The sequence below is a fragment of the Echeneis naucrates genome, chromosome 12 (genome assembly GCF_900963305.1).
Source record: "Echeneis naucrates chromosome 12, fEcheNa1.1, whole genome shotgun sequence".
In the NCBI taxonomy this organism is placed as follows: Eukaryota; Metazoa; Chordata; class Actinopteri; order Carangiformes; family Echeneidae; genus Echeneis; species Echeneis naucrates.
The window spans coordinates 12,878,509-12,905,057 of NC_042522.1; the positions used below are offsets into that span (position 1 = coordinate 12,878,509).

The following is a 26,549-nucleotide window of genomic DNA, read 5'->3' on the forward strand; positions in this document are numbered from 1 at the left end:
TTATCCCTGTCTGTTAAACAGCTAATAGCTCTTGTCACATATAAAGCAGGAATACAGGATGGGCTGTAAGTATTAACAAAGACTCCTGCTTAATAAGCTGCTGTTTGGACTGAATTGTGATAGTAAGTGTACAGTATGTTTACTAAACTTAATATTAGCAATAAAACTGAGGTAGAGTGTGATTAAAATTTATGGATCATAAAGAAATCTAGTCATGTTTGTCCAGACTCCTGGCGATCAATCCAGTGTTTGCTGATAAAACACCAAACCTATGCTGAGAGGTGTCTCTCCCTGTCTGAGCTCAGAGAGGAAATGGCCGTCACCATGGAAACTACTAATTAGACCCGACGCTCAGATTGACTTCTGCTTTATAATTCAGCTACAACCAAACAAAAGCAACGCCTGCTTACTGCAGATTGTAGGAGAGAAATGAAGAGTAAGTGAGCTATCAGTCATGTTTCAGATGCATAGCATTAAAATCTATTCAATTGTCAGGAGCCAGTTAAAAAAAACGTTAACCCTATTAAAATACACAGTTTTAATACAAGCACACAAAACAAAAATAAAATAAAAAAATAAAAAGTAAAAGTCTGTAAAATAAAGGTAAGTCCCAGTAATGCTTTGCATGTTAACAATTAAAGAATCATCAAAAAATACTTAAAAATAAAAATCCTACTACTTTCCTGTCAATCCATTATTCGATTATTCAGCTACTCATCTCAGTCATTTGATTTCTGGGTATCTGGCACTTAAACACATATGCTCACATTCAGAGTTAGGTTTGAAGACAGATTAAGTTTGCTCCTGTTAAATAAACTAAAAAAAATTGGTCAGTCAAGTCAGTCCAGTAAAAGATGTTTATTCATGATTGTATCCATATCCATAGTCAATGGCATATTTTATAAAGTTATAGGGTTAGGTCTGTCTGAGAAGAAAATTTTTCAGCAGTTCAACTGTAAACAACACACACACAATGTCTTTTTAAATAAAGGCAGCACTCAAAAGACAAACAAATATCTTGTCAGGTATCAGATCTTTACATATATACTGAATTTTATTGTGGGTGAAAGTGGATGAATTGTTCCATTGTATTGAACTTTAACTGCAGTAGTCCAATAGAGGTCAGCATTTTCTCAAAGTCTCTCAACTTGAATCAGACTTCTGGACAGTGAAAGCTTATTCCAGTGGCTGTCAAATACAACACCTAGGCATACATTTTAATCTTTTCTTTTCCATTTTCTAAGAATGCTGCAGTATGTTGGCACTCAACCGGGTGCTTCTTGAGATGGAAATAGACATTGATTTGACTATCTGGTCCTCTAATGTCCCTCAAAATCCGCAAGCTAAAAACCTTGAATGAGACAGTGTCTTTATATACATTTTTAAATTTTTTTATTTCTTCGCCATTAACTTCCAAAATCAAAAAACAAATGATCAAAAATACAATATAAACTTCTGTAAATCAATACACAGAATATTTTTTTTATTATTTTCTTACACAGGGCAAAAAACAGAGCAAAGACAAAGTTAAGGTCCTAGTGACTCTGCTTAGTCCTCTTTGCCTTTCTAGATTGCAGAATATGGTGTTTCACAAACATAGAGCCTCCCCCCATTACCCCAGATCACATACAGTTCACTAGTTAGGCCAGAAGTACAGTGCCTAATAAGTCCTGGAGTTGACAACTGTATTGAAATTTTCGATCAAGCATGACTGCAATCCACCACTATACTATGTATACGTCTATCCCCAGATTCAGCTCCCCATGAACAGTTAATGAGACTGAAGGTGTACAGATGTACAGAAAATGTGCGAACTTAAAAAAAAAAAAAAAAGTGGGGGGGGGGGGGGGGGGGGGTGAAAAGTGGAGAGTCAAAGCAATTTGCTGTTAAATCAGTGCCCAAGTTTTCAGGATCAATTTGGTGAGGGTTTGTCTGACACTTCAAGATCCAACGACAGAGAGAAGAAAAAAATAAATAAAAAAATTTGCATCCAAGGTGGAGGAACCCAGACTGCTGCGCTCTCTCCACTTTGCCAATTTTATTCAGAAAATATGAAAATCAACCTATGTTAACACATGGTATAACACTCAAAATACAATTAATTGTTTTCATTCATCATCTGAACAGAGAACAAATAACCTTTTCTTCTGCTTATCCATGATCTGTTTTCTTAGCAGTTTTAAATACATGGACTTTTTAAGGGTTTCGAAAAATCTGGCTATTATAATGTTCAGCTACAAAAATAAAAATAGTTGAGTGGGAAAAAAAAAATAACGTCAGATGGTCTCTGTGGATTTGGCCAAATAAAAAATGAGCTAGAAGAAAAACTGTCTACCCTGGTAGAGGGAAACTGGAGGAGAGGGAGGGTCTTTTTGTCCCGATCGTGGGGGAAGTTAGTGGTGCTGGGCAATCTTCTTAACTTATCCCCCTTTGCCTACCACTCTTTCTTCTTCTCATCCATGGACACTCCACCAGGCCCAAGCGCCACCACCAGCAACAGGCCGCCGATGACTGAGGTGGTCTGGAAGAAGTCATACTTGAGGAAGTCATGCATGGGCTTGTAGGCGGGGATGGTCCAGAAAGCATTGAAGTACACATTGATAGCTAGAAGCCAGAGGACAAGGGTCAATGCAGCTAGCTTGGTTTTGAAGCCGATGGCCACCAGGATGATGAGAGCAGTCCCCACCATGTTCTGCAGGATCTGTGGAAGAGTGCAAGAGTATTTCATTCAAATACACCAATATAACAACAGTCAATAAGACTAACAATTTACATACACGTAAATATATGGAATCTAATAATGTTTTTTTTTTTTTTGGTAATTTTGCCGATTGTTTTTTTGTGTTTCCGGGTCACAATCCCAGCTCCAGCTCAACTAAGGTGTTGACATGCAGCAAGCGCTCAACTATGAATCTAATTATCTGGGGGTTTTAGTTGAGCACTGGATAGCTCAATTCCAGTCGAGCTAAGATATTTACATGTATTTAAAAGTCCGGGCTTAGTCGGACTAAGACAACAATTTGATTTTCTCAAGCTGTGAACACACTGTCCAAGCATGCATTCATTTCGCCTGTAGCCTTGCCGTGCTGTGCCCCCCACTTTGGGAACCACTTCTCTAGGGAATTAAAGGTGACTACTAATAGTCACATACTATTTGTATACTCATTGACCTGTTTGATGCAATACGTCTTTGACTCATTCAGTAAGAACCTTAGTTAACATTAACCTAACCCTTACCACACAAACACACATACTATATGCAACTAAATGTCACCTGTGATGGATTAACAAATTGTGAGCAAATTTCAGGTCTCTGTCAATTTATTTGAAAACTGCATTTAAATTAGTTGGAATTTAGGCAGGTTTTGAAAAACAGTGATGTTGAGGAGATTTGATTGTGTAAATCATTCACATCTACCTGCCTGATCCTTTCAAGTGCTTAAAAGCAACAGAAATGGGGAAATCTTGCTATCTGATATTTTGTCTGTAGTTGTGGTAAAGGCCTTGCATGAATGACAGGAAATCTGTATGTGTGAACAAGATGCAGAGCGTAGGAGTGCTTGGTACTGTCAGTACTCACAGAAAAGAAACTGGAGTCAAAGTGTAGTAGAGTCATAAACATGAGCACTAACAGTACTCGACCGCCCAGCTGCATGTACTGCTTTGGTGAGCTCTCTCCCATGGAGGGGACTCCAGCAAACATGCTCTTTCCTTCTGAACGAGACTCAGCCAGCAGAAGAAGCAGACCCCCTCCAAGGGCAAGGTTTCTGGAAAAAGAGAGTAAATGGTTGTTTTTAATCACCAGTGCATATCAGACCAGCAGGAAATGATCTGACACACATTACATACATTACAATCAAGTTTGCTCGTACTGACTTGATGTAATAAGCTGATCATCATCCAACCATTATTTGTTTAACAAGATGCAGCTTGCTTTTTGTCAAATTGTAAATGACTTAATTAGTCATGTGCAACCTTTTTTTCGGGACATCAACTTATTGATTATGCAAACAAATTACTATATTTCATTCTGCTTGTACACTAACAGCCAATAGTGTACGATAGAAAAACATAGTGACTGCAAAAGATTTCTCAAATGTCTGGTAACTAATTTTGTCTCATCATCATCCATGATTATAAACAATAGAATTTAATACTAATCAGAAATCCAGTCAGAATGAAATCACCAACTTAACAAAGATCACTGTGCTTCAGACTTAAGCAAACCTTTTGTGCCACACATTGGACTGCTATCAACACCATAATGAATATTATAATAGCTTAAAACAATGATTTGATAACCACTGATGGACGCTCGTGTTTGGGAGTTGATCAGATGTAGCAATCTGATAATTCATACCAAAAAATATATGTTACATTGTATAATTAACACCCACCTCATCAAAAACTTAAGGTCCCATAAAATGCTGTATGCTACAGTCTGGCGGGGAAAAAGGAAAGATATTCTATATTAGATGCAATGACATATTGTTGATGTTGAATATTTAAAATGCAGTTGCAATGCCATTAGTGTTACCTGTAGTGCTATGATGCCAAATAATCCAAAGCAGGCATATTGTACAAAATTTCTACTGAGGATGAGGACACAGCCACCTGTTAGGACACACAAGGCAAAGTTATGTTAAGTTATGGCTGATGTGGCGGCAAAATGAATTGTTTTATGCTCCATTTTGGTCATTTCATAAGTAATAATTTGTCATGTACAATAAAGTCCTCTGTAGACAACAACAGTTATAGTTCATGAATTGTGCTACTTTATCTGCCACAAGATTTCATTTAGGAGGGAAACCTTTTGCAGGAAACCCTGTAAACCCAATAAAAACCATAATGGGGTTCACACATGACAAGAATGGAAGCCCAAAGTCTACTTGAAATATTTTTTTATTCTTGTAGATAATAAAGACATCATGGCCAACATAGAGAAAAACTATTGTTGCAAAGTTGGGTCCTCATTTAAACTTTTCATTATTTAAATAATTTGGAAAAAACTTAACACATTTGTTGCAAATTTTATTCAAAACATGAATGCCCTAGACAATTTTTTAATCTCACAATGCTAGCAATAAAAAAAATATGACGTGTGATTTTCAGTTTAACTGATCTCTTATTGCTATCAGCATTTGTGTCACGCATGAACCAGTAATGTTAAAACATCCCACTTTCCTTTACCGTAATATCCGAGTTGATATACCTCCTAACTTTCTACTCATTCACTCACCCAACTGTCCTATAAGGTTAAGCAGCACAAAGCACGTAGCCAGAAAGTAGCCACAGTTCCAGGTAGCCTCAATGTAGTCTCGCTGCTCGTTCCACTGGAACCACATGCGGATGCCATCTTCCAAAAAGGTGCTGATGAGACAAAGACGCGCCAGGTGGGGCAGATACTGTTTGGTTACCCGCAAGAACTAGACAACAGAAGAAAACAAAGTGTTAGTGTTTGATGAGATAAAAAGACGAGGTCTCAAGAAGAGCTACGAAAAGGATGTGGCTACTGAATAGCTTTGTGAGATTTCTAAACTGTGAAACAACTTTATAGTAACTCACCAAGCAGCACCACGTCACATAACTGAATTTCAACCAAATTCCTGTTATGCAATCTCCTTCCAATTACATTAACCTGCCAATTTTGAGTACAAGGCTTCACCCACTAGTTACAGCAACTATCGCACTAAGTGAATGTTGTAACAGTAGTCATTTAAAATTGAATTGCTGACTCAGACAGGCCTTATTCTTATCCATGCAAACTGTGGAGAATATTTTGCTGCATTAGCAAAGAAACTGCAATAAAGTAAGTGCAAAATGAAGATGAGCTTTTTCACATTTTTAACTCACCAGGATTGCGCTTCCATAAATAATCATACAATCACTGAATTATATGGGTGTTTGAGTTCCTGTATGCTTCTTCCCCTATACTACTCATTTCTACTTTAATCAACAACAAAAGCTGAGACGGCAAACAGTAAAACTTCTGCTGCTGCCTATAAATCTTAAACTAAAAACAGGGTTGTGCCTACAAATTACAGCCCCAAAGGGCCCCTTTGTGTGAGTGGGGGAGTTTTTTTTTTTTTTTAACATAAAAAAAGAAGAAAAAGAAGTGTGCATTCTCTGAAACAAAATTCACGATTTTCAAACACCCCAGTGACTGAGTAGAGGAGCAGTGACCTGCCCCTTTCCCCGCCTTCTCAGCAGTCCACATCAGCACTGCCAGACCTCAGAGGCCTATCAGTGTTCTCAGCTCCCACTATGAGTGCCGAAGAGGGACATGAATGGACGAAGTGGTAACCAATACGAACAAGCCCAAGGATACTGCAACAGCCTAGAAATAGCTCATGCAAGTAACACGCTAGCTCAGGATCCATCAGTGAGGGATGTGGCAACAAATGGGCTTAGTGGAGACTTTAACAAAGCAAACAGTGTTGTGAAAGTTGATGCATTTACGTGTTTCATATCATTTTTACAGCACTGATGGCAGGGGGTGTATAAATCCAGCAAATACACTTATATTTAGGTGTGTGGGGCTTTTTCTGATATGTGGATTGTGTTCTTTGAACAGACCTACTGCAATATTAAAACAGAATTGACTCCTAGATATTTGAAGTGACTCCAGAGAGAATTTGGCCTATCCAACAAAAAAAAAGTAAGGCCATTAAAATCTGGTTCATGAACACACTCAAAACAAACAAACACCAAAAGCACAGCAAATGGGTACTGAGCCATACTACACAAACCCAAACAGCTGGGATTTTTCACGGAGCCAAGGCTGACTTGACATCTGATTTTGCCATCCACTTCTTACTGACCCACATCTGGCCTGTTGTCATTTCAGTATAACACACAAGAACACAAAATCAGCTCCAGGAAAGCAGCTTGTGTCTAAGTCGAGGGACATAAAGGTCCACAGTCAGTTTTTGGATGACCTGGGTGGTGTGGGTGCCATTTTTCGGAAGAAACAAACAACTCGGATGTGCTCGAAACTTGAGCAACAAGCCAGGAGAAGCAGTGTTGTGCAAATACACAATATGCCGAAAGAGTTGGTCCATTATTTGGCAGCTTAGCGGAGTGATTTCGAAACTGCTGGCTGGTACTGACTCGCCTGAGACACAGATAACGAACCGGGTGGCTACAGGGCTAACTAGCTGCCAAGCTTTCACCTGTTAACTAAGACTTAGTTGAACGAGTCAAACTACAGCCAAGTGAACGAATCCGTCCTCTTCTTTGTGAAACGAGAAGGTGACCAAAGCCACCAGGGGGGCTGAGGACAGGACCAGACAGCTGAAGCATTTATGATGGAAATGAAATCACAAGTACATAAGCTGTGGCGTTTCTGCGGGGCCTCTTTAGTTCTGCCAGCAAACTACAGTTTACCAGTTTCGTACTTGAGACGAAACGACTGGCAAATGCGAGAAAACAAGAAAAACTGCTGGCGGGTGAGGGGGGGGGGAAACATCCAGGAGGATGAGAGCTACTTCATTCTCAGACAAACTAGTTAGCGGCTAACGTGCTAGCAGCATGCTAACGTGAGTAACTGCAACTGAGGTTGGACTCACCTGGTCCGCCACGTCCTCGGCTGTGTTCATGAGATCCTCCTGCCCCATGTCGGCTTTTTACTACTACTGTCGTTGTTATTGTTGTTGTTGTTGTTGTTGTTGTTAAGGCTCAGCTCTACACAGCTTGGATGTGTTGGATTTTCCGCTAGTGCCGTTCCCTCCTCCCCTCGTTAACGTTATTTACGTGAAGATTCCCGATCGTCTGCTCTCAGAGAAAGGCCGCCTCCGACCCACAATGCCCCGCGATTTGACGAGAGAGACGGGGGCCCCCTACATGGAGCTGCAACCGCTGTCTGCCACGTATACTGAGCCGTCCGGGGGCCTGGGGCCGCTGCAGACACATGCTGCACAGCACACCGCGGTTTAGGGATGAAGAGACAACATCCAGCTATTTATCCTGACGCCCCAAAGCATCCTTCTTTTTATTTTTTGCAGCTGCCGCAATTTAAAAAAAATTTTTTTTTAGGGCTGCAAAGGTAATCTGAATATGTATTGAAAAACAATTATGAGATTATACAGTACTTGTTTCTTTCTTGAAACTCAGAGACATTATAGCAGTCATAAGCCACACTGACTTTTTTGAAGGTGTCACAGGCAAAAAAAAAAAAAAAAAAACCTGGAAAATGTTAAAATATCGACAAGCATCTTTACTAATTTTGTTTTAAATGAAAATCTTAATTTGAAAAGTGGCAAGTGCTGTGAAAGAAATGTAGTGGAGTACACTGCACTGACGTTTAGCAGAAAATTGAAATACTTAAGTAACATACAAGAACTCAGGTAAATAAACATGTATTCCACTCCTGAATTTGATCTTTTAATTCTATATCTTTTGTGTTTTGTGTAGCAGGAGATGAACCTCTAAATTGAGGACACATGTAGTCAAAGATAGGCTTCAATTCACCACCATTAACTTCCAATTTGCCTATTGTTTCATCATGAAAGCCAATGCTTCACATAAACTGTGCAAAAACCAACAATTCAGTAATTTTTAAGCACATAGATGAATGAGGTGTGAAAGGAATGGCCAAGAGGACATAAATGTTAAGTTAATGGTACAGAGGTGTTGGGGAATATGTTATTCATGAAAAAATGGGGAAATTAAACAAATTTTCTTTCAATACACATAATGGGGGAAAGTAACCAAGTGCACTTACCTAATTACTGTTCTTAAGTAAAATGATGACGTCTTTGGAATTTATATTACTTTCTACTTTTCTACTTTTCTCCCTACTCTTCTCCATAGTACTACACAGGGAAATAATTTACTTTTAACTTCACAAACCAGTATAGTTACTATTTATGATTTTACAAACTAAATATAAATAATTTACAAAATATCAAAGAATATCATAAAGGTGGTGTATGTATGATGGAGTGTATAGCTCCTTATGCTGGGAGTTAAATGAAGTAAATGATGTGTGATAAGTTTGTAACATGATCTGTAACTAACTCACAATGAAGTCCCTTAAGTGTTGAATCTGATAAGTTACAAGCAGTCCAGAACTCTTCAAAGACCTGGTTAGAAGCTGAAATATTTCTCATCATGTGAGTATTTTAAACACATAATTAAATTATAATAGTCCAACACTGCAAATGATTCACCACATCATATCAGAGGTGGAGAAACTGCTTCTGGGCTTCTTATTTCTGTTGAACAACCCCCACCGGCTCCACCTGTCTCCTTGCCGCCCTACCCCCTCATCAAAATTCTCCAAGGTCCGCTCCCAGTGTGACTCTGTCTACAGCCTGGAGGGATACCAAGGAATACAAAATGTCAGAGCTAGTTTTGGCTGTCTTATAACATTAATGGTGTTTGAAGAGTGAAAAACAGTTAGCTGCGGCAAGCAAGATGAAAACATTTGACTGTTGATGCCTCAATGAAGCCGGTGGATGGATGGTGCAGATAACTGTCATGTGAGGGCAAAGCTACATTTAAAGGGTCATAGAAAATTGTGTTAAACAGGCCCATGGCTCATGGATGGATCTCTCAAGACCAAAGTCTTTAAACTCACTCATTATTAGCCAGGCTGAGGGGAAAAAAACTGCACAGCAGTAACTGTAACTAAGAGGAAATAGATAATGCGACAGCACAAAATGCTGACGTTAATTCGGTTACGCAACATTTTTTAAAGATATTTCTAATGTTTGCAAGTTGTATCAGTAATTGCATGAGTGAGAATTGCCAGTATCCTACTTACTTATGAAGCATGGAAGCATAAATGGTGCATAAAATCATATGCTTGTTGTTTTTCACAGCATTATTCTGGTTAATGGTTTTTGATATACAGCAACAGTTGGTCCTTCTGTTTGCTGAAGTTGACACCTTAAACTTGTGCATTTCCAGTGTGCCATATGATGCTATTAAAGTTCATCAAAGGCACTCATAAGTTTCAAAATAAAAGAGACACAAACTAGCAACTCCAAACAAAGTTGTATTTTATGCTAAGGTCCTTGCTTATGAACCAGATAACAGAACCTATCCAGTCCAAAAGATAATTTAAGTGTCTGACACAAACACTCTTTCCACATCAAGACAGTTCTGCACTCTAACAAGATAGTATAAAATACCATAAAGATTTACATTTTACTTTCCATTTTTCACTTTTCCATGTTTCTTACGCCCTGATTTCCAGTGATTATTTCTGAATTTCTTCTGAAAACCACCGCTCTGGACCTGAAAGTCATAAATGTGAAAGCATTAACGACAGTCAAGACAAAACCATCATAACAATCTTAATAAAGTAGATTACATGCACAACTGTTCATTCAGGTTTACCTTTTTGCGTTTCTGCACCACCTGCTTTTCTACCTCCATTACTTCATCTTCATCAGTTTTTAAATCATCTTCCTCCTCATCCCCATTATCCTCCATACTTACTTCTGCTGAATTTTTTAAGGTAAATAAAGATGCTGTTGGAAAATACAACACAGTGTTACAGCAAAATAAAACTTAATCCTATAAATCTGCATATAGGGACAAAGTGACTAACAATACAATTCAATGCCATGTTATATTATATAACTCATTATTATCCATTATCTTGGTAGAGGGTGTGTTTTTTTTAAATCAGTAAATGAATCCCTGCAGTCTCTCAGCAATGCACAAGCTAGCATTAGAAAATAAAGGTGGACAATTGAGTCTACAAACTGTGAATCTAGAATACTCACAGGGGTACAGGTCACTCATGCTGTCTTCAGAGTCACTGTGCCCTTCATCACTAGATGACGGTTCCCACATGCTGCCTCCATGTTTTGAAGCCCTGCCACGACCGACCTCTTCTCCAATGTCTTTGGGCTTTTTCTGTCTGAGTCTGACTGGAACAAATTCAGTCCCCTGCTTCACACACTCTTCATCTAGGATAAGTATGAAAGAGTTTTGTCAGTGATAAATTAGTCCAACAGCTCATGCCAGCAATTTAGTAGCCAACATGATGTGGACCTTTTCTCAGGTTTTCAGCTCAGGGTGTGAACAGTATTCAGATAAGAGCTAAGTGTGAACTGAATATTGTTAAGAATTAAAATATCAGGAAACAATTTCTGTGCTTTAAGAAATATTACGAAGGAGTTTTAACAGATCAAAGTACCCAATAATGGTAGGGCAATAATGGTAAGAACTGAGGCAACACTATAGTGTAAATCAAAAGTAGATTAAGTCCACCTGCTTAAAATTTGAACTAAATGGAAACACTGTAAATAGAGAATTGTCTGGTTGATATGTGATCGGCAGTGTTCCTACTGGAAACAAAAGTGAACTGACATTTAGACAGGGCTTTCTTGTAGCGTTTCCCATTGACATGTCTGAGGACGTGGTGTGGCTGCCTGTTGAGATGTCTGAGAGTGAGCTTACAGAAGAGCTGATTGCTGGAAAACACACACACACACAAATCATCAGAAAACATAACATTTCTGTACCAACTTGTGGCTTGTAATATCAGTGCAGGGAAAGACAGCTGTTGACAGAGGTGGAGCTTCTCTTGTAAATTAACAGCATGCAGGGAAGGAAGACTCATGGGAAGATAAAAGCATCCTTACGGTTGTTTGGTGCTTTGCACGATATGTGGTTCATATTGGCTATAGTTGAACTGTGCTGCAGCACTCAGTTTCTCATATTTCTTCCCTTGAGTGAACTTCTGCAGCTCCGTCAGGTTGCAAGGAAGCTCGTGGCCGTTCAATGAGCATTTTATCTGCAGGGACACACATGAGCGACAGATGTAATGACAGTGTAGCTCAGCTTTGTGCAACAATAAAAGATGTAATCATTTACAGATCTTTCAGCCTCGGTGAACGTATCCTAGCATCACAACACTTCACAGTTCATGGCTGCAGGTCGATTAGCAGCACGGTTAGCTTTACACGGAAAGAGTCCTGTGTGCGCTGTGACGCGATGTCGTTTGTTCGCCAACCTTTTTGCCATCTGTGAACTGAAGAAACGGGTGGTTGAGAAGAAATGCTCTCAGGTCTTTTGGTAACTCGTCCATATTTTAAAATACGCGTGAAAACAGATGTTAGTTTGTCGATGAAGCCACCCCCACTACAGGAAGTGGCTAACACGTGGGTTAGCTGCAAATACTCTGTTGCGTGATGTCTTGGCTCCATCCAGCGATCAAAGCGAGGATGGACACAAAATATTACCTTCCCATTTAGCAGTCAGGGGTCCAGGAGTCCTGTCTCTGGGAGGGGGGCCGGACTGGACCCCCAGACCCCCGGAGTTTGAGACTGTGTTTATTGTGTGGATATTAAATATGTTTTGTGACTGACTCCTGCTGGGTAGGAAGCAAAAAAAAAAAAAAAAAAAAAAAGAAGCCGAAATTCAAACTCCAATTTTCTGCCTCTTTCCTGATCCCCTGAGGTGGAGCTGTGTGGATAGTAACCTTATTATCTGCAGAAAGTGGGTCCTCTTTCTGAGACCCATACACGTTTTTAGGAGTGTAAGCCCCGCCCAGATTTCTCCCACAATGCACTTGTTCCGTCAACAAATATCTGACGTCTGCCAATGACGACGGGGCTAACTAGCTGACTAGCACATTTTTGTTTGGGTTTTTGGATTTAGCGAAATTGTCTTAAACTAACCCAAAAGAAACATTCAGTCTTAGACTAAGTGTCAGACTGGTCGAATTTCCGTTGTTGCCGGCGAAGGAATTTTCTAGGTGCTACATGCTAGTTAGCTTGCAGCTTAGCTAACTTGCCAATAAAAAGTAGTAATCTTTTCTTAACAAAAAAAAGTCAACATCGAAATCATGTCGGGACCAAACGGAGATCCAAATATCTCCATAGATGATGGTATTGTAACCGACGAAGATGAATTTGGAGAAGAAGGTAATGAGCTGGTCTGTTTTTATTCACTTTCGTCAGAAATGGTAACGTAATTGCAGTTAACTGGAGAGTACGCCCTAAAAATAAACTCAGTGTGTCATTTAAGTGATCTTGGTCAGTAAAGTCAAACTACAGGAGAAAAAAAAACCCAAATAAAGTAAATAAAATGTTAAATGTAGATGGTCAAGGGAGACTAGATGGCAGCTGACACTGACTAAGAGCAGGCTTAGTCCGATCTTCGGGTTTCTGGTAAGTTGATTAAAATGTGGATTGAGTTTGGTGTACATCTCATTCACTAATATGGTCATAGGTGCTCTCATAGACTCTGAGGCAGGCACTGGTATGTCCTGCTAACAGCTGTGAGTGTGGTGTCAGTCAGTGTGTACTGCTGATCGCCCATACATTTTATACAAATGGATGTCACCAATCCTCCACTTGCCTGTTTGTTAGCTATTTAGACAGTAAACCAAACAGTTACTGCTCAAGCTAGTATCTAATATGGTCACTTCTGGCTTTTCAAAGAAATGGGTGAATCTCGGATAAAAGCAGTGTTTTTTTTAGTTTTACTTTTAATTTATTAATCTGAAACAAACACCCAAATCTCATTAGTGAGATAAGGTCATTGTTCTCACTGACCAAAAACACTAACTTCGCTGCTGTTTATCCACAGAATATGCTGCCATCAACTCCATGCTAGATCAGATCAATTCTTATCTTGATGATCTGGAGGAACGCAATGATGCACTCAATGGCAAACTACATGAACTTATGGAGTCCAACCGGCAAGCTCGTTTGGAGTTCAGGGCCCAACTGATCGGTTCCCAAAACCAGGAGGAGCAGCAGCAGCAGCATCCTTCAGACGGAGACTCTTCCCCCAGTAAGGAGGACCTCAGCGAGGACAGTGGGAGCTCACATATGACTGCCAAGAGCGAGTAGGCAAAAAGGACTGAGTTCAGAGAAATGCAAGGATAGAAGGTTTTAATGAAGGTTGGCTCAACTTCTGACCTGTTTGGACTTGTGACATCTGGTCAGAGTAGTCCATGTCTGTCTGACTCTTCTGTGAATTTACACCTTAATCAGCTGCCGATATTTTCCATCTCCTCCATCACTGCACTCAATGCAGCCCTTTTGTCGTTGGCATGCTGATGTTTGGTCCCTGAGCTGAGTGGAATTCATTGACATTTAAGCAGCATCTCATGTTGCAAACTCACATGAATCTTAAAGTCAGTCTCTGTGAGCTCTGTTCAGGTTTGAATATCATGAAGGGAAGTCACAAACATGTCTGATAATATTTTTTGTGTGTGACATCAATGCTCAAACTACAGGATTCTGCTGTTTCTGAACAGAAGCTTTTGATATCATGGATGTGACTGGCTGGTAGAATAATTAACCTCTACCCACTATTATGTGCTGATGTCCTTGGTGATCTGTATATGAGCTGTAGACTGCTCACAAGCTTGAGTCAGTCCTAATGACCAATCTGTAGTGTGTCTGGCTTTAGAAGAAGCGGGAACCGTCTACGTCAACTTTGTCATAGCTGTACATTCCGTGCAATTACTGTATTGTCCCAAAAAAATAAATATGCAACATTTCCATTGTCTTCCAATATTTATGTTTGATCTTCAGCATGATTAGAAATGTACACTGTGCTGTTCTGTTCATTTATCTATTGTAAAAAATAAGTGATGTTTGTCTGAGAAGTGTTTGTGATGTGGAAGTGCTGTCAAAAAAAAGTCCAATTTATCTCAGCAAAGTGTGGGAATTGTTTTAATATAAATTAAAATGACCCCCAAACAGAAAACAAATCCAAAAATACAATAAAATTCCAGCAATTAGAAAACAACACCTGTTTGTTCATCTCAGTTTGTCAGTAGCTGAATAAAAATACAGTAAGAAACATACAGCTTTGTTTGAAATTATCCTTTACATACATACTTTCCTTTTCTCTCTCCTAATTCATTGTTTCAGAGCTTACAGTAAGACCATGTCTTGTTCCTTGAAACAGAACATGACACACTAATCATGTGATGGTCACCAATAAGTCAAGAGTTGTGACACGTGTCAGCCTTTGTCGTTTAAAATAACTTCCTTCTTTACTAAAATGTTTCCAGAACATGCCAGTCAAGAAGGAAACAATACATCCGTATATGTGTATTTACATATATATATATATATATAACTTCTGCGTTATGGCGGCATGCCCCTGTTAAAATGCCAGCCAAAGTAATTTGTATAATCTGCCTGGGGTTACTGGGGCTTCACATCAGAATTGAAGGTTAGCAAGGATGCTTTGCTACATTTATTAAATAAACTTCTCTGTTTTTTTCCTTGCAGATAATGTTAGAACCTTTAAATAAAGTGTGATTTCAGCTGTCTAGTGCATTGCAACCAAAACATCTTCCATGACAGAAAAAAATAATGTAGAGGGGCACTCTGCAGTCTGATGCAAATTTATAACACCAGATTTAAGAGGCAAAACAACTTCTAATTCAAAGTAAATGACCTGGATCTGACCAAAAATATGACGGGTTCTCCCCTGGCTCTAATCTAAGCTTGGTGCCAATTGGTCCGATTTAAATAAACACAGATGAAAATATGACCTCCATAATAGAAATACAAATCACAACAGTGGATAACTGGAGGCAAATAAGCACCAAGAATCACATCAAAAATATTTTGTGCTGTGAACGCTTATAGAAGTATCTTACATCCATGGAAACGTGAAAGGAACTGCTATTTCAGTCTTAATGTAGGCACACTTTAACATCCATGGGAACATGACACCAAATGCGATCAATTCTACACGAACATCCAAATTTTTTATGAATTCAAAGATAAATATACTTTTCTGAAGATGAAATGTTTCAGCTGCATAAAAAAAAAACAAACAAACCACTTTGCAGTCTTTTAAACTTCAAGCAGCTTATGTCATGACTGCCAAGCATTCCAATCTGAAAATAAGCAAAATGCAGACAATAGCATGTGAAGTCCTACAGGAGTAAGGGGCAGACTATGATTTAGGTTTTGTGACAGGTTGCTAGCAGGAACCTTCATTTCTTGGTAGGATGATGGAGGTGTCTGGTGGTACAGATGCTCATTTAGAAGCTGCCTGGACATTTTAAAAATACAGGCAATTCTTCTTCATATGATTATGTACCTATGTAGAAATGGGAGAGAAGACTATTATTCCTGAAGGTTGTGCTTTCTCTTTCATAAACTCTTCACAAAAGAATTATACATGAAAGAAAAAAGGTTCCTACTGCTAATAGAGGGCCACTTTGAATCTGTGCGGTTCTATTTCAGTCAAACTTTTTTGCCCCAAACATCACGACATCAACCTAAATTTAAAATGGTAAAAATAAAACCTTGGATGACAAGACATCTTGAACGAAGCCATAATCAGTTTCAAGGGTTTCTCTAACTTGAAGCTAAAGTACCATTTTAAAACTTTCTTGAATTACCTGCTCAAACAATTTAGTTACATTCTACATTTCAGCTCACTACGCATGTGCTACAAAGTTAGCAATGTGCCATCAGTATGGTCTTCTACAATTGCAGGTTATTAAAGGTTAACAATCATTCATTGAAAGGTTTTGTCATCCTTATGGGACAGCAGGGTGGGAAATTAACATTTAGGTCAACCAGAGAGATCCCTGGAAACAAGACAGTGTGATCAATTATAAGATTTTCGAGGCGACCTGAAAAGTGTTCCAAGTTTAAAAAAAAAACAAAACTGTCAGACTAGATGTTTATTTAAGGACCAATAAATGTCAGTGTAAAATTTCATGGCTATTCATCTAACAATTGTATTGGTCCTGGCTGAGGTATCTGTAGAGCAAACTCAAAAAGTTTTAATAAAAACTTGTGTTTACACAATAAATGCATCAATAAAAGTCAGTCTAGCTGTGACTTTGGAATGTCTCAATCAAATAAACGCCACAGTGTTTTTAAAATAATTTGTACATTTGTTGCCTGGGGCCTTCAAGAAGCTATTTTCCCTGCAACATTTTTATGTGTACTTTATAACTTTGTATTTTTTGTCACCACATCTCATAATGCCACATTAGCATGTGGCAAAGACACAGTGACACATTAAGCACCCATGTACTGTACGTCTTAAGTAGTTATACAAAATAAGTTTCGACTTATCTAATAAATATTAGGATAGGAACATTAATAGTTTTTTTCTGTGAATACTGAAAAAAGAAGGATTGCTTTGGACTTATTTTATACGTCTAATTTCACTCATTTTCCAATATTAAAAGGCTTTTCCATCATCATTGCATTTGATAATTGTATTGTATTAATTTCCCACCCTGGGAATAATTCATATGACCAGTCATACTCCACCATAACTAGTGTGTGTTAAATTCAGACTTTCCTTCAAAAAAAGGTTTCTTCATTTCTCGGCCAATATTTCATACAAGCCCCTCTTCACATACCGATATGTCCTGTGCTAAGTCTAACAGGTTTCCTGTCTTTCCGCATCACATTTTTGACTCAGCGCCTGTTTGTGGCCCTCCCTGACCTGCGTTTGGGTGTGGTCTTTGCCTTTCCTGTGCTGCTCTTTTTCCCTGGGAGAACAGGAGCCTCTCTCTCCTCCTGCTGCTGTCCTTCATTAGCATCCTCAGCAGCAGCTGGTTCGGAGTCTGTCTCCTCAGTGCTGCCAGTAGCCAGCTCAGCAGGACCTTCCTGAGCCACACATGCCTGGCTTGTGGTTTCTACCTCTGTGCTGTGAATGATGGGGTCTTTTTCTGTGCTGCCAGTGCAGGTTGGTGAAGCAGTGGTAAGGTCTTGTGAGGTCAGAGCAAGTTGTGATTCTTTCTCTTGTTGCTGGTTTTCTGTCTGTGTTTCCAGTCCGCTTAGCATATTGATGGGCACCAAGGAGTCAACGTTTGTCACTAAACCAGTATTGTCAGAGAAGGAATTTTCATGGGACCAGTCTGTTGTAGTTTCTGTTAGAGGTCTGAGGCTGTCTGAAGCTAGAAGAGACTGTCTAGAAGATTCAACAGCTTCACCCTTTTGACTGAGTAATGCTCTGTAGCTCTGAAAAAGGAGAGCCAAAAAATACAGCAATATGTCAAGAAGAATTTGAACAATAAAAAAAATATATATTATTTCAAGATGAATTCCTTTTTTATTTTGGCCACAACAATCATCTTATATTATTAAATATTGGCTATTTAGTTGTAAACACGAGGTGGACAAAATAAAAAAAAAAACAAAAACAAAAACAAAAAACCAACCTTGAGGTTCTCGAAGTGCGTCAGTGATTTGCAGTGGGTATGTATGGCAGATGATTCAAAGTGGTAAAACTTGTTGCAGAGTCTGCAGATAAAACCTGCCACTGGAACAAAGAAACTGGACCCTGCGGAGAAGGAAACCAGAGGCTCAAATATGATAGATGGCAGGAGAATACCGGGAAACAAAATTAATTATGCAGTGAAAAATCAGGAGTTACTCATCCCTCACCATAGACTGTGTCAGGTTCATACTGCTCATCACTGGACATGTTCTTTAGAGTCACTTCTTTCAGGGAAGACCAGCCATCCTATGCCAGCCCACCACAGACAAAAAAATCAGTGCAACGGTTATGACGCTGTAAACAGCTTCAAACCAGAAATTATCTCAAGGGGATGTTAAGCTCCATTTGACAAATGATCTAACAGATGATCTCAGTGGGGGAAAATTTGAAACAATAACAAACGAAGTCACCTGTTTCTCTGAGCAGTCTGGATCCCCGTAAATCCTCTGTTTTTCATCTATTTCCTCCCCATCACTTCCCTCCTCCTCTTCTAATGAAAAGCCATCTGTGTCTGTGGCAGTCAGCTTGGCCAAGGTCTCACAACCTTCCTTTTCCTGGAGCTGAGAAACAATCACAAACAGTAGTTGCAACAGTATGAAAAAAAAAAAGAGGGATGGTTCAAAGGGAAAACGGGATAAGAGCAGTTTTTTTTTTTTTTCAAGCAAAGTTACCTTCTCCATTTTGTGTTTGTGCTCCTGGGACTGTAAGTGCTCCACAAAAATCTGAGAGGTCCTGAAGTGTTTTTTGCACACTGTGCAGGATGAAATGGCTGTTCTGCTGGCAAGCTGAGCAGAGATAGGACGGGGTAAGGATGAGTGTATGTAGGTGAGGGGAAGACACCACCAGATCAGTTATTCACATTAAATTTTTAGACGTGTTTTAGCAGCTCCCCTATAGAAATGTGCACATTTATAAAATGAGCAGCTGATTACTTTGTGCTCCTCTGTGCGCCGGTGGTCCACGATACTACTGGTGAAGTGGGTGTGACAGGTAGCACACCAGTTCTTTAAGTCTGCTTTTTTCTCTCTGTAATGAAAAAGGACAGGTATTGTGATAGATAGAGATCTCTTTTTTGTAAAATACCCGTGTTAAACTCACGAAGGCTGCCTGGAGACAATGAATGTCTGTGGTCAAAAAAAAAAAAAAAAAGCTACAAAATTATCCTGCCGGGAAACAGAATATAAAATACAAGCCAACTTATTCAATAACTGACCCATCTTTGCTTGCTGCCTGTAGAGACTCCTGGACTCGTGGCAGCAGTGTGACCAGACATGCATTGCTCATGTGTTGGATCTCCATCATTCGCTGCTGGTGGGAAATGCTGTTCATATGACTTCTGAAGTTCTACAAAACCCCAAAAGTTACATGTTAAAAATAAATGAACCGTAAAACATATTCAGTGGAAAACTGATGATTAACTTACAAGCTGGTTGTGGCAGGTAATACTGCAGAGGTAGCAGTAGAACTTGGTGGTGCCCTCTGCTGCGCCCTCCTCCCCTTCATCCTGGTTATCTGGTAAACGTGAGGAGGCATATTTTCCCTGCTGTGTTTCTTCTGAGGTTAAAATAACCTGTTGGTCGTCCTTGCTCAGTCTGCCAGAAGGTGATGGAGCAGACAAGCAGCTCTGCACCAACAGAGATGTCATAAACCAGATTTAACCCCACCCCCACAAAAACAAAACAAAAAAACAACAACAACAAAAAAACATGTATTTCTTTAACTTATTTTGTGTGTGCCTGCCCAACGGCAAATAAGAAGTTCCTCTCACCTCATCTGCTCTGCTCTCCTCCAACGCCTCAACAACATCTGATTCTGAGCCTCCTTCCAGAATGGCAGCATCTAGTAAGAGATTTGAGGCCAGAAATAAATCTTCATTACAAATGGCCTAAGCTACAATTCAAAGAAATCAGTGTTGAACAAATAAAGTACCTAAAAACATATTCCCTCTTAACTTAAGGTTAAGTGTGTTTTACCATCAGGTTGACTCTCCTCTGTGTTGCTGTTGCACTCTGAAGAAGGAATCTCCCCATCTGCATCTGAAATGGTGATAATATCTGACCTGAGAGAGAGAGGTGGAAAAAATTTGTATCAAGGAACAGAGGATATTCCAAGTTGGAAAGCTTCCCAAGCTAGAACATTTCCTCCCTCTACAGTTGGCTACAGTTAAACCCTAATGATATAATACAATTTTCTTGAACACGTAATCAGAGTAATAAAAAAATTGTTTCCTTACGCCTCAGTCCTTTTCTTTTTCACTGCAGGTTCTTCAAGCTGCTCTTCTGTGATCTGTATAGGTCCATCTACTCCTCCCACTGTACAATCTGTGGGTAGAAAATGCAAAAACAAGGTTGGAAACTAAGAACAAAATCATCGTCGACAAGCAACCACCATCAGAGTTGTTGTGTGCTTTTGTAATTTGTGGAGATGTGGGTAAAGGTTTAAAAATGCAGATTAACATCTTTATTTACCAACTGGATTGCAATTGTACCTGTTTCAGGCTTGTCATCAGATTCATTGGTACCGCTAGCTACTTGCTGGTTATCTGTGCTTCCTGATGCCATCTGCTCACTGTCTCGCTTCCTGTCTGACTGGCGAGCTGTGGTGTCCTACACAAACAGACATAACAGGATTTCATATATACTTTATGAAAATAGGCCTGGCTATACCTTCAATTTGAGATTGATGCAGCCTAGAGACATTAAAAAAGCACAAATAAAAGATTCACAAAACAAATAACTATTAATAGAAAATATATAATAATAAATAATTATTTTAGTCAGAGCAGTATTGAAATCACTTGACCACTCAATCCACACTCTATAGATCTAAGAATCAGCAACTATCTTGAAGAAACCAAACCATTAACCACCTGTTCATTGAGTTATTTATTCTTCTGGTTAAACAATCATTAAAAATGAAACAAAATGGTGAAAATTTTTCATTATTTTATGATCATTGTGTTCAGAATTGTATTTCTTAATTTGTCTGACAATACATTAATTATCACTCATTACTGCTCTCAAATTAAGTATTGTGTGTGGCTTCAGTTATATTTCACAAGACTCCACTGTTGTACAAAAACTATTAAAACGTAATTAAACATGTGATGCTTGATTCAGTTCTTGAGTTACACTCAAATTAGCATCATGATAAGAGCATTTCCGAAGCCTTTGATTAATTTGGTTGTTAAATCTTGATGCACTTGAGACTGCCACAAGCCTAATGGAGTTTATAATATGGGCTATTATCCTAGACAGTGATTATAATTTTTGTGACGGTGCTGTTGTAATTACTGTGGTGGCAGGTGAAGGGGAAGAGGAGACTGTCGTGGGGATGGTGTTGTTGTAGTAGCGGGCATGTGGGTGAAAGGGTCGTGCAGCTGGGAAACCCATCATGGGGGACTTGATGGCCATGCCCATGGGAACTGGCCCGAGCAGAGACGACCTGGTCCCAGCTGGGAAGAACTGACGGAACTGTTGCCCACCCATCCCAAAACTCCGCATGTTACCTGAAAAAAGGAAAAGCAAAAATAGAGCCTTGGTTTTCTTCCTGCTTTTAAATATATCCTTTATAAAAGCATCAAATAAAAATCCTAAAGCTGTTTCTGATTACTAGCTTCCAATAGTACCCTGCATCTGCTGCATAAGTATGGCCCCTTGCAGCATGGGATTGGGGGCGATGATGGTAGTTTGGGTTGTCTGGCACAGATTGACCATCCTGGGAGGAGGGGCTGTCTGGGGAGGCACAGGAATAGCTCTGTATAGCAAATACACAACAGAAAATAATCATTGCAGTTATTACAGCAGATGCAAACATGTAGAAATACGTAGCAAAACAGGTGCAGACTTCCATCCATAGTATCTATTCCTGTTTACAACTCGAGTAATCGGCCTACTCACAACTCTACACCCGCACCAATATAATTAGAAAATTATTTTACAAATTTAAAAATGACAATTTCTTGGCATGGGCACAGCACATAAAGATTCTCTCCAAATGCAAACTTTCAGTATGAATATTTCACAGTTATCATTCATTCATTTTCTCCTTCAGCTGTTTCCTGACACGGACAAATACTGACTGATAAGGACTGCCTGTTTTTATGGTGGATAATTGCAAAGCATTGCTCAATACATTTTTAAGCTAACTGGAGACAGTAAGTCTCACAGAAGCAACACAAAGGCAAAAAGACCAATAACTGATGAGGTATAATTATCGGATACAAAGACAGAAAGAAAGCAGGTAAAGCTGCTGACTGAGATGGAAGCTGTATTGGTTGCTACCTTTGCCCATTCTCAAAATAAACAAGAAGTACTGCAGACACACACCCAAAAGCTGAAAACGTGGTACAGCTACACAACTACACAGCTTCCATGCTGATGTGACCACACTTTATGGTCTATGCAACAGTGATCAATACAACCAATGCTGCCCTGAGTCCACACACCACACCACCAGGACAAACTTTCAAATTCTGCACAGTGATGAATTTTCTGCCACTCCAACTTTGTGCAGCCTGATATGTGTTGTGGCAGGTTTTCCAGCCAGCCCCCCCCTCACCCCACCCCACCCCGTCAGCAGGCCGCTGCCTCATCCCCGGGCTCAAGTGAACGCGCTTACCGGGGTGTCTGGTGGTGGTGATGGCCGACATGGTGCCCCGGAGGCGGCTGAGCAGGAGGAGGAGGCGGAGGCTGCTGCTGGAAAAGTTGTTGTAGCTGCCGAAGGTGCTGGTGAAACTGCTGCTGCTGCTGCTGCTGCTGATGGATGTGTGGATTAAACATCCCGGGCTTCAATTTCTGCCTTTGGGCTCTTCAGGTGACAGACCCGCAGCTGCTAGGTTGCTTTGTTATGACACCTTTCGAAACGCAGGATCCCCTGGAATAAAAATAACAATAATAATAGTTAAAGAAGAAATGTGCTTGCTGTCGGGCCAACTCTTTGTTACATAGACACATACAACACCAGTGCCGCCCTCCGACACAACAGGTCGCTCTCATATTTCGCGATCACAACTAGCCAGTGTTAGCAGGGAAGCTAACAACACTTTGCGTTTGCTCTGCTGTGTGTTGTTTCCGTTCTCAATTAGCCAATTTAAGAGTAGAACATGGCGTTTTCTGTTTGTTATGCTACGAGAGTGACGCTCAACTTTAAAACCAGCACACGTACAAACTCTGTCAGGTCAGAAAATTCAAAAGAAGAAGATACACCTGCTATGGAGAGAAGCTAGCGCACCAATCTGTAACTGAACCCAGACTGTTAGCTGAGCTTAGCTTTCAGCTAGCAGGCTAGCTCGCAGACAGATCTGCTTCGCCGCAGCTGCTTTCTCCATTTCACCTCCATCTTCCTAAAGCTGTGTGACCTACTTGTCAAAGAGTGGAGCCGAGCTGGTTGTCGATCATCTAAGTGGACGCATGACACGGGGTTAAATGATTCCTCTCGGCTCCGGTGCAACTTGGTCCAGAGAACATCAACCAGCCTCTCCGGTGAAAACAACCTGTCTCCCCCTGTTGGTGTCTGGAGAAAGGACTTCTTCTCTGAATAACACGGATCCCTGAACCAACCTAGAGTCAAAACAAAACAAACAAAAAAACAAAAAAGATATTCAGTTTAATATTTCTCCTAGTCTTGGAGATTCAGGACTGGAGGTGTCGATCACCTGTATGACCGAGATCAACCAAAAGAAGTGACATCAGGTTGAGGATGTGAAATCTGGGGAAGCCTTAACAGACATTGACCCCAAGTTCCCCTGAAAACATGACCGGGCTCTCTAAAGCAATTGTTATGCAATACACGTACATATATATACACACACACATACATATATGCAAATTTATATGTGTGTGTCTATAAATACGTATAATCTTCCAGCAGAATTTATGACTGAGCCCCCTGGCCTCTGTCCATGGTGCTAACAGGTTCAGCACCTTGGGAAGATCTGAAGCCTTCATCACTAAATTGTTTGTTTGGGAAAGAAAATTTAAGTCTGCGTGTCAGATTTTACATCAAAATGTTTTTAAAAAGAATTCGAACAAGATTTAATTTAAGAGTATCTTCAAAACGAGAACTATCCGTGCGGTGAACAGCAACATTTCCAGCCAGCGCGGCGAAAGTGTCACCACCCAGCGGTGTAAGTGGAAAACTGCAGGGATTCCTCCTGAGGAAAGCACAAGAGCTCATCCTCCTCCTCCTCCTCCTCCTCCTCCTCCCCCTCCTGTCACGGTGAGTGCACAAGCTCAGTCTGAGCTGAGGTGATCTGACACACCGAGCAGGAGCAGTCAATGTGTGAGCAGGCCGAAAAGTGAGGCAGTGTGAGCGCAGTCTGAGACGCCCTCTGGACGTGGGGGTGGCGAGGAGGGACGAGGAGAGAGAGGAAAAATAAGAGAAATAATCCCTCCCTGCTCTCACTGGGAAGATAGGCTGTCGATTGCACCGCAGAGATGGGCAACCGGGGAATGGAGGATTTGATTCCTCTGGTGAATCGCATGCAGGATGCCTTCTCCGCCATCGGCCAGAACGCAAACCTTGACCTGCCGCAGATCGCCGTTGTGGGCGGCCAGAGTGCGGGGAAGAGCTCGGTGCTGGAGAACTTCGTCGGGAAGTAAGTAGCTTTTCCATCCTGTGATGCGTGTTGATGCTCTCCGGTGCACCAAGCAAGCGGCTCCGCAGTAGCTCCTCGTTTTCCACTTTGAACATCTCAGCCCCCATCCCCCTTCTCCTTCAGGTTTAAACCCAGCACACAGGCTTCCCGGAGTTTCCCCTGGGAAAGAGCAAATATTGCACATTTCACCTCCTGAATCATTTCAGTTCTCTGTTGTCAGCAGCACCAAGGCAAGGAGATCATTATTGAGGCCTACACAAATCCCTAGTGAAGTTTATCTGTACCTACATGATGCATTCATGGAACCAATTATTCCCTTTGAACAACATCTCTGGTCAGGAGCATTAAAAAGAAAGGTGCAATATCTTCAACCTCAAAATGAAATGACACCGTGTTATACGTGTTTGTCATTATTAGTCCTAAGACAGCTGTGAGAGATGCTGACAGTTAAAGGAAGCTTGCTGATGTGTTATCCACTCTGGGACACAGGGCAACAATTTTGTTAATCCTCACCAGGCAAAGCTTCCACACTGATAGTTGCTATATATGTGTGAAAAGGTTTCAGTCTCACAAACATGGACAGCTTTGAGTTAGTCAGAGCCGAGGATGACGACGATGACATAAAATGAAGCCAGGGGAACAAATCTGATCTGTTATGCTGCAGTATGATCTTGCACAGGAGGGGGAGAGACAGACAGAGAGAGTGACGAAGGGAGTCCACCTGAGCTTTTAGCCCTTCCAGCTCAGCTCCATCTGTTTGCTGGTGCTTATGCTGTAAATGAAGCTTACCTCATGTAGGCAGCAGCATGAATACCACTTTGCTAACTGTCAGTTGGTCCTTCCTGCTTGAATTTCAGTTGATCAGATTTATTTATTTATTTATTTTTGCGGCCTTTACTTCTCATGGATACTCATGGAGTGTGTGATTCAGCAGTATTTCATGCTTAAGCAAGGTCAGAGTGTATGTATACTATGGCTCCAGGCCAGTTCACTCCCACAATGAGCAGGCCAGGTACTCCACGATGTAATATTATTCATCCCACTGGCTCAGCATTTCCAATTGATTTCACCATCTGGTAGACAAACCGCAGGAGTTGCTATCTGATTTGGTATTGTTTTTTCTTACATTTGTGTAGCAGCTAACCCTAACCCCTCACCACGTGGCCAGGGTGCTAATCCCCATCTTAACAGGTAGTAGGTGAGGCAGGCCTACTTTTAAATGTCACACTAAACTAAACTTTATACTACTTATGGTAAAAGATGTAGCATGCAAGTGCATTTTAAAAAATGTGAAATTCATATATTTAACATGTCACTTTCATGTGTAATCGTCACAGTGGACAGCCTAAAATATGTTTAAAAGTAGAAAGTAGAAATCAAGGAGCCCCAAAAGGCTTTATATATCACTATCTCCATCTTACGTATTAACATTGGCATACATCATGAATGTATCACAGAGAGTTTTATCTCTGCATATGCAGTTGTTCTTCCTAAGAACTTTAAACATACTTTGATGATGTTGATTTGGTGGCACCCCCTTAAACTCCAGAACAGTACTTGATACATAAATAATAATAAATAATAATGTCAAAAATATCCACTCTGAGAAATAATAAGCAAACTCAAATACGTTTTTAACGTGGTATTTAATCTAATATTGTTTCTTTTTGTTATGAATTTAATTCCAAAATTCAGTTTTTCCTTCATTACAGTACTTCTGTCACATTTTTTACAGCTTTTTTTCAAAAGTCTTGTTTTTGCATGA

At 40.2% G+C, this 26,549-nt stretch overlaps 5 protein-coding genes across 8 annotated transcripts in view; 2 read left to right on the plus strand and 3 right to left on the minus strand.

The window, feature by feature from the left end:
* Positions 1–853: 853 nt before the first annotated feature.
* surf4 (surfeit 4) lies at positions 854–7,807 on the minus strand. Its single transcript, XM_029515793.1, has 6 exons — positions 7,569–7,807; positions 5,240–5,426; positions 4,538–4,614; positions 4,398–4,441; positions 3,581–3,767; positions 854–2,701 (listed from the first exon to the last, which is right to left on the minus strand). Exons 1-6 carry the CDS (start codon positions 7,614–7,616, stop codon positions 2,435–2,437), a joined length of 810 nt encoding a protein of 269 aa, XP_029371653.1. The 5' UTR covers positions 7,617–7,807; the 3' UTR covers positions 854–2,434.
* Positions 7,808–9,987: 2,180 nt separating this feature from the next.
* surf2 (surfeit 2) lies at positions 9,988–12,110 on the minus strand. Its single transcript, XM_029516277.1, has 6 exons — positions 11,972–12,110; positions 11,601–11,752; positions 11,326–11,429; positions 10,737–10,922; positions 10,345–10,478; positions 9,988–10,242 (listed from the first exon to the last, which is right to left on the minus strand). The coding sequence occupies exons 1-6, from the start codon at positions 12,044–12,046 to the stop codon at positions 10,153–10,155; spliced, it is 741 nt and encodes a 246-aa protein (XP_029372137.1). The 5' UTR covers positions 12,047–12,110; the 3' UTR covers positions 9,988–10,152.
* Positions 12,111–12,547: 437 nt separating this feature from the next.
* Positions 12,548–14,771, plus strand: bbln (bublin coiled coil protein). Its single transcript, XM_029516507.1, has 2 exons — positions 12,548–12,884; positions 13,552–14,771. The coding sequence occupies exons 1-2, from the start codon at positions 12,806–12,808 to the stop codon at positions 13,815–13,817; spliced, it is 345 nt and encodes a 114-aa protein (XP_029372367.1). The 5' UTR covers positions 12,548–12,805; the 3' UTR covers positions 13,818–14,771.
* On the minus strand, positions 14,627–23,680 carry ciz1a (cdkn1a interacting zinc finger protein 1a). Of its 2 annotated transcripts, XM_029516506.1 has the most exons (17): positions 23,550–23,680; positions 22,807–23,061; positions 21,815–21,942; positions 21,480–21,694; positions 20,675–20,792; positions 20,420–20,507; positions 20,160–20,245; positions 19,955–20,025; positions 19,610–19,810; positions 19,400–19,530; positions 19,119–19,212; positions 18,858–18,971; positions 18,597–18,746; positions 18,354–18,432; positions 18,128–18,249; positions 17,410–17,927; positions 14,627–16,038 (listed from the first exon to the last, which is right to left on the minus strand). In XM_029516506.1, exons 2-17 carry the CDS (start codon positions 22,965–22,967, stop codon positions 16,023–16,025), a joined length of 2,292 nt encoding a protein of 763 aa, XP_029372366.1. In that variant the 5' UTR covers positions 22,968–23,061; positions 23,550–23,680; the 3' UTR covers positions 14,627–16,022. The 2 variants fall into 2 exon arrangements, with proteins under 2 accessions (XP_029372366.1, XP_029372365.1); XM_029516505.1 differs by having other exon boundaries at positions 14,627–17,927.
* Positions 23,681–24,460: 780 nt separating this feature from the next.
* dnm1a (dynamin 1a) overlaps positions 24,461–26,549 on the plus strand; it is a 41,512-nt gene continuing 39,423 nt past the window's right edge. For all 3 annotated transcript variants that reach the window (XM_029515179.1, XM_029515181.1, XM_029515180.1), the window contains exon 1: positions 24,461–24,784. In XM_029515179.1, the coding sequence (XP_029371039.1) occupies positions 24,624–24,784 (161 nt within the window). In that variant the 5' untranslated portion in view covers positions 24,461–24,623. The remainder of the gene's footprint in view (positions 24,785–26,549) is intronic.

Excerpts from the sequence above, each read along its gene's own strand:
- surf4 (XM_029515793.1), bottom strand. The coding sequence starts at position 7,616 with ATGGGGCAGGAGGATCTCATGAACACAGCCGAGGACGTGGCGGACCAG. Across the intron at positions 3,768-4,397 it reads GACCTTAAGTTTTTGATGAG|AAACCTTGCCCTTGGAGGGG; the intron begins GTGGGTGTTAAT and ends CTCTTTTTCCAG. Across the intron at positions 2,702-3,580 it reads TTGACTCCAGTTTCTTTTCT|ATCCTGCAGAACATGGTGGG; the intron begins GTGAGTACTGAC and ends ACTCTTCCACAG.
- surf2 (XM_029516277.1), bottom strand. The coding sequence starts at position 12,046 with ATGGACGAGTTACCAAAAGACCTGAGAGCATTTCTTCTCAACCACCCG. Across the intron at positions 11,430-11,600 it reads GTGCAAAGCACCAAACAACC|CAATCAGCTCTTCTGTAAGC; the intron begins GTAAGGATGCTT and ends TGTGTTTTCCAG. Across the intron at positions 10,479-10,736 it reads CATGAGTGACCTGTACCCCT|CATCTTTATTTACCTTAAAA; the intron begins GTGAGTATTCTA and ends ATTTTCCAACAG.
- bbln (XM_029516507.1), top strand. The coding sequence starts at position 12,806 with ATGTCGGGACCAAACGGAGATCCAAATATCTCCATAGATGATGGTATT. Across the intron at positions 12,885-13,551 it reads AGATGAATTTGGAGAAGAAG|AATATGCTGCCATCAACTCC; the intron begins GTAATGAGCTGG and ends GTTTATCCACAG.
- ciz1a (XM_029516505.1), bottom strand. The coding sequence starts at position 22,967 with ATGTTTAATCCACACATCCATCAGCAGCAGCAGCAGCAGCAGCAGTTT. Across the intron at positions 18,972-19,118 it reads GGCGCACAGAGGAGCACAAA|CTTGCCAGCAGAACAGCCAT; the intron begins GTAATCAGCTGC and ends ATCTCTGCTCAG. Across the intron at positions 18,747-18,857 it reads ACAAACACAAAATGGAGAAG|CTCCAGGAAAAGGAAGGTTG; the intron begins GTAACTTTGCTT and ends ATTGTTTCTCAG.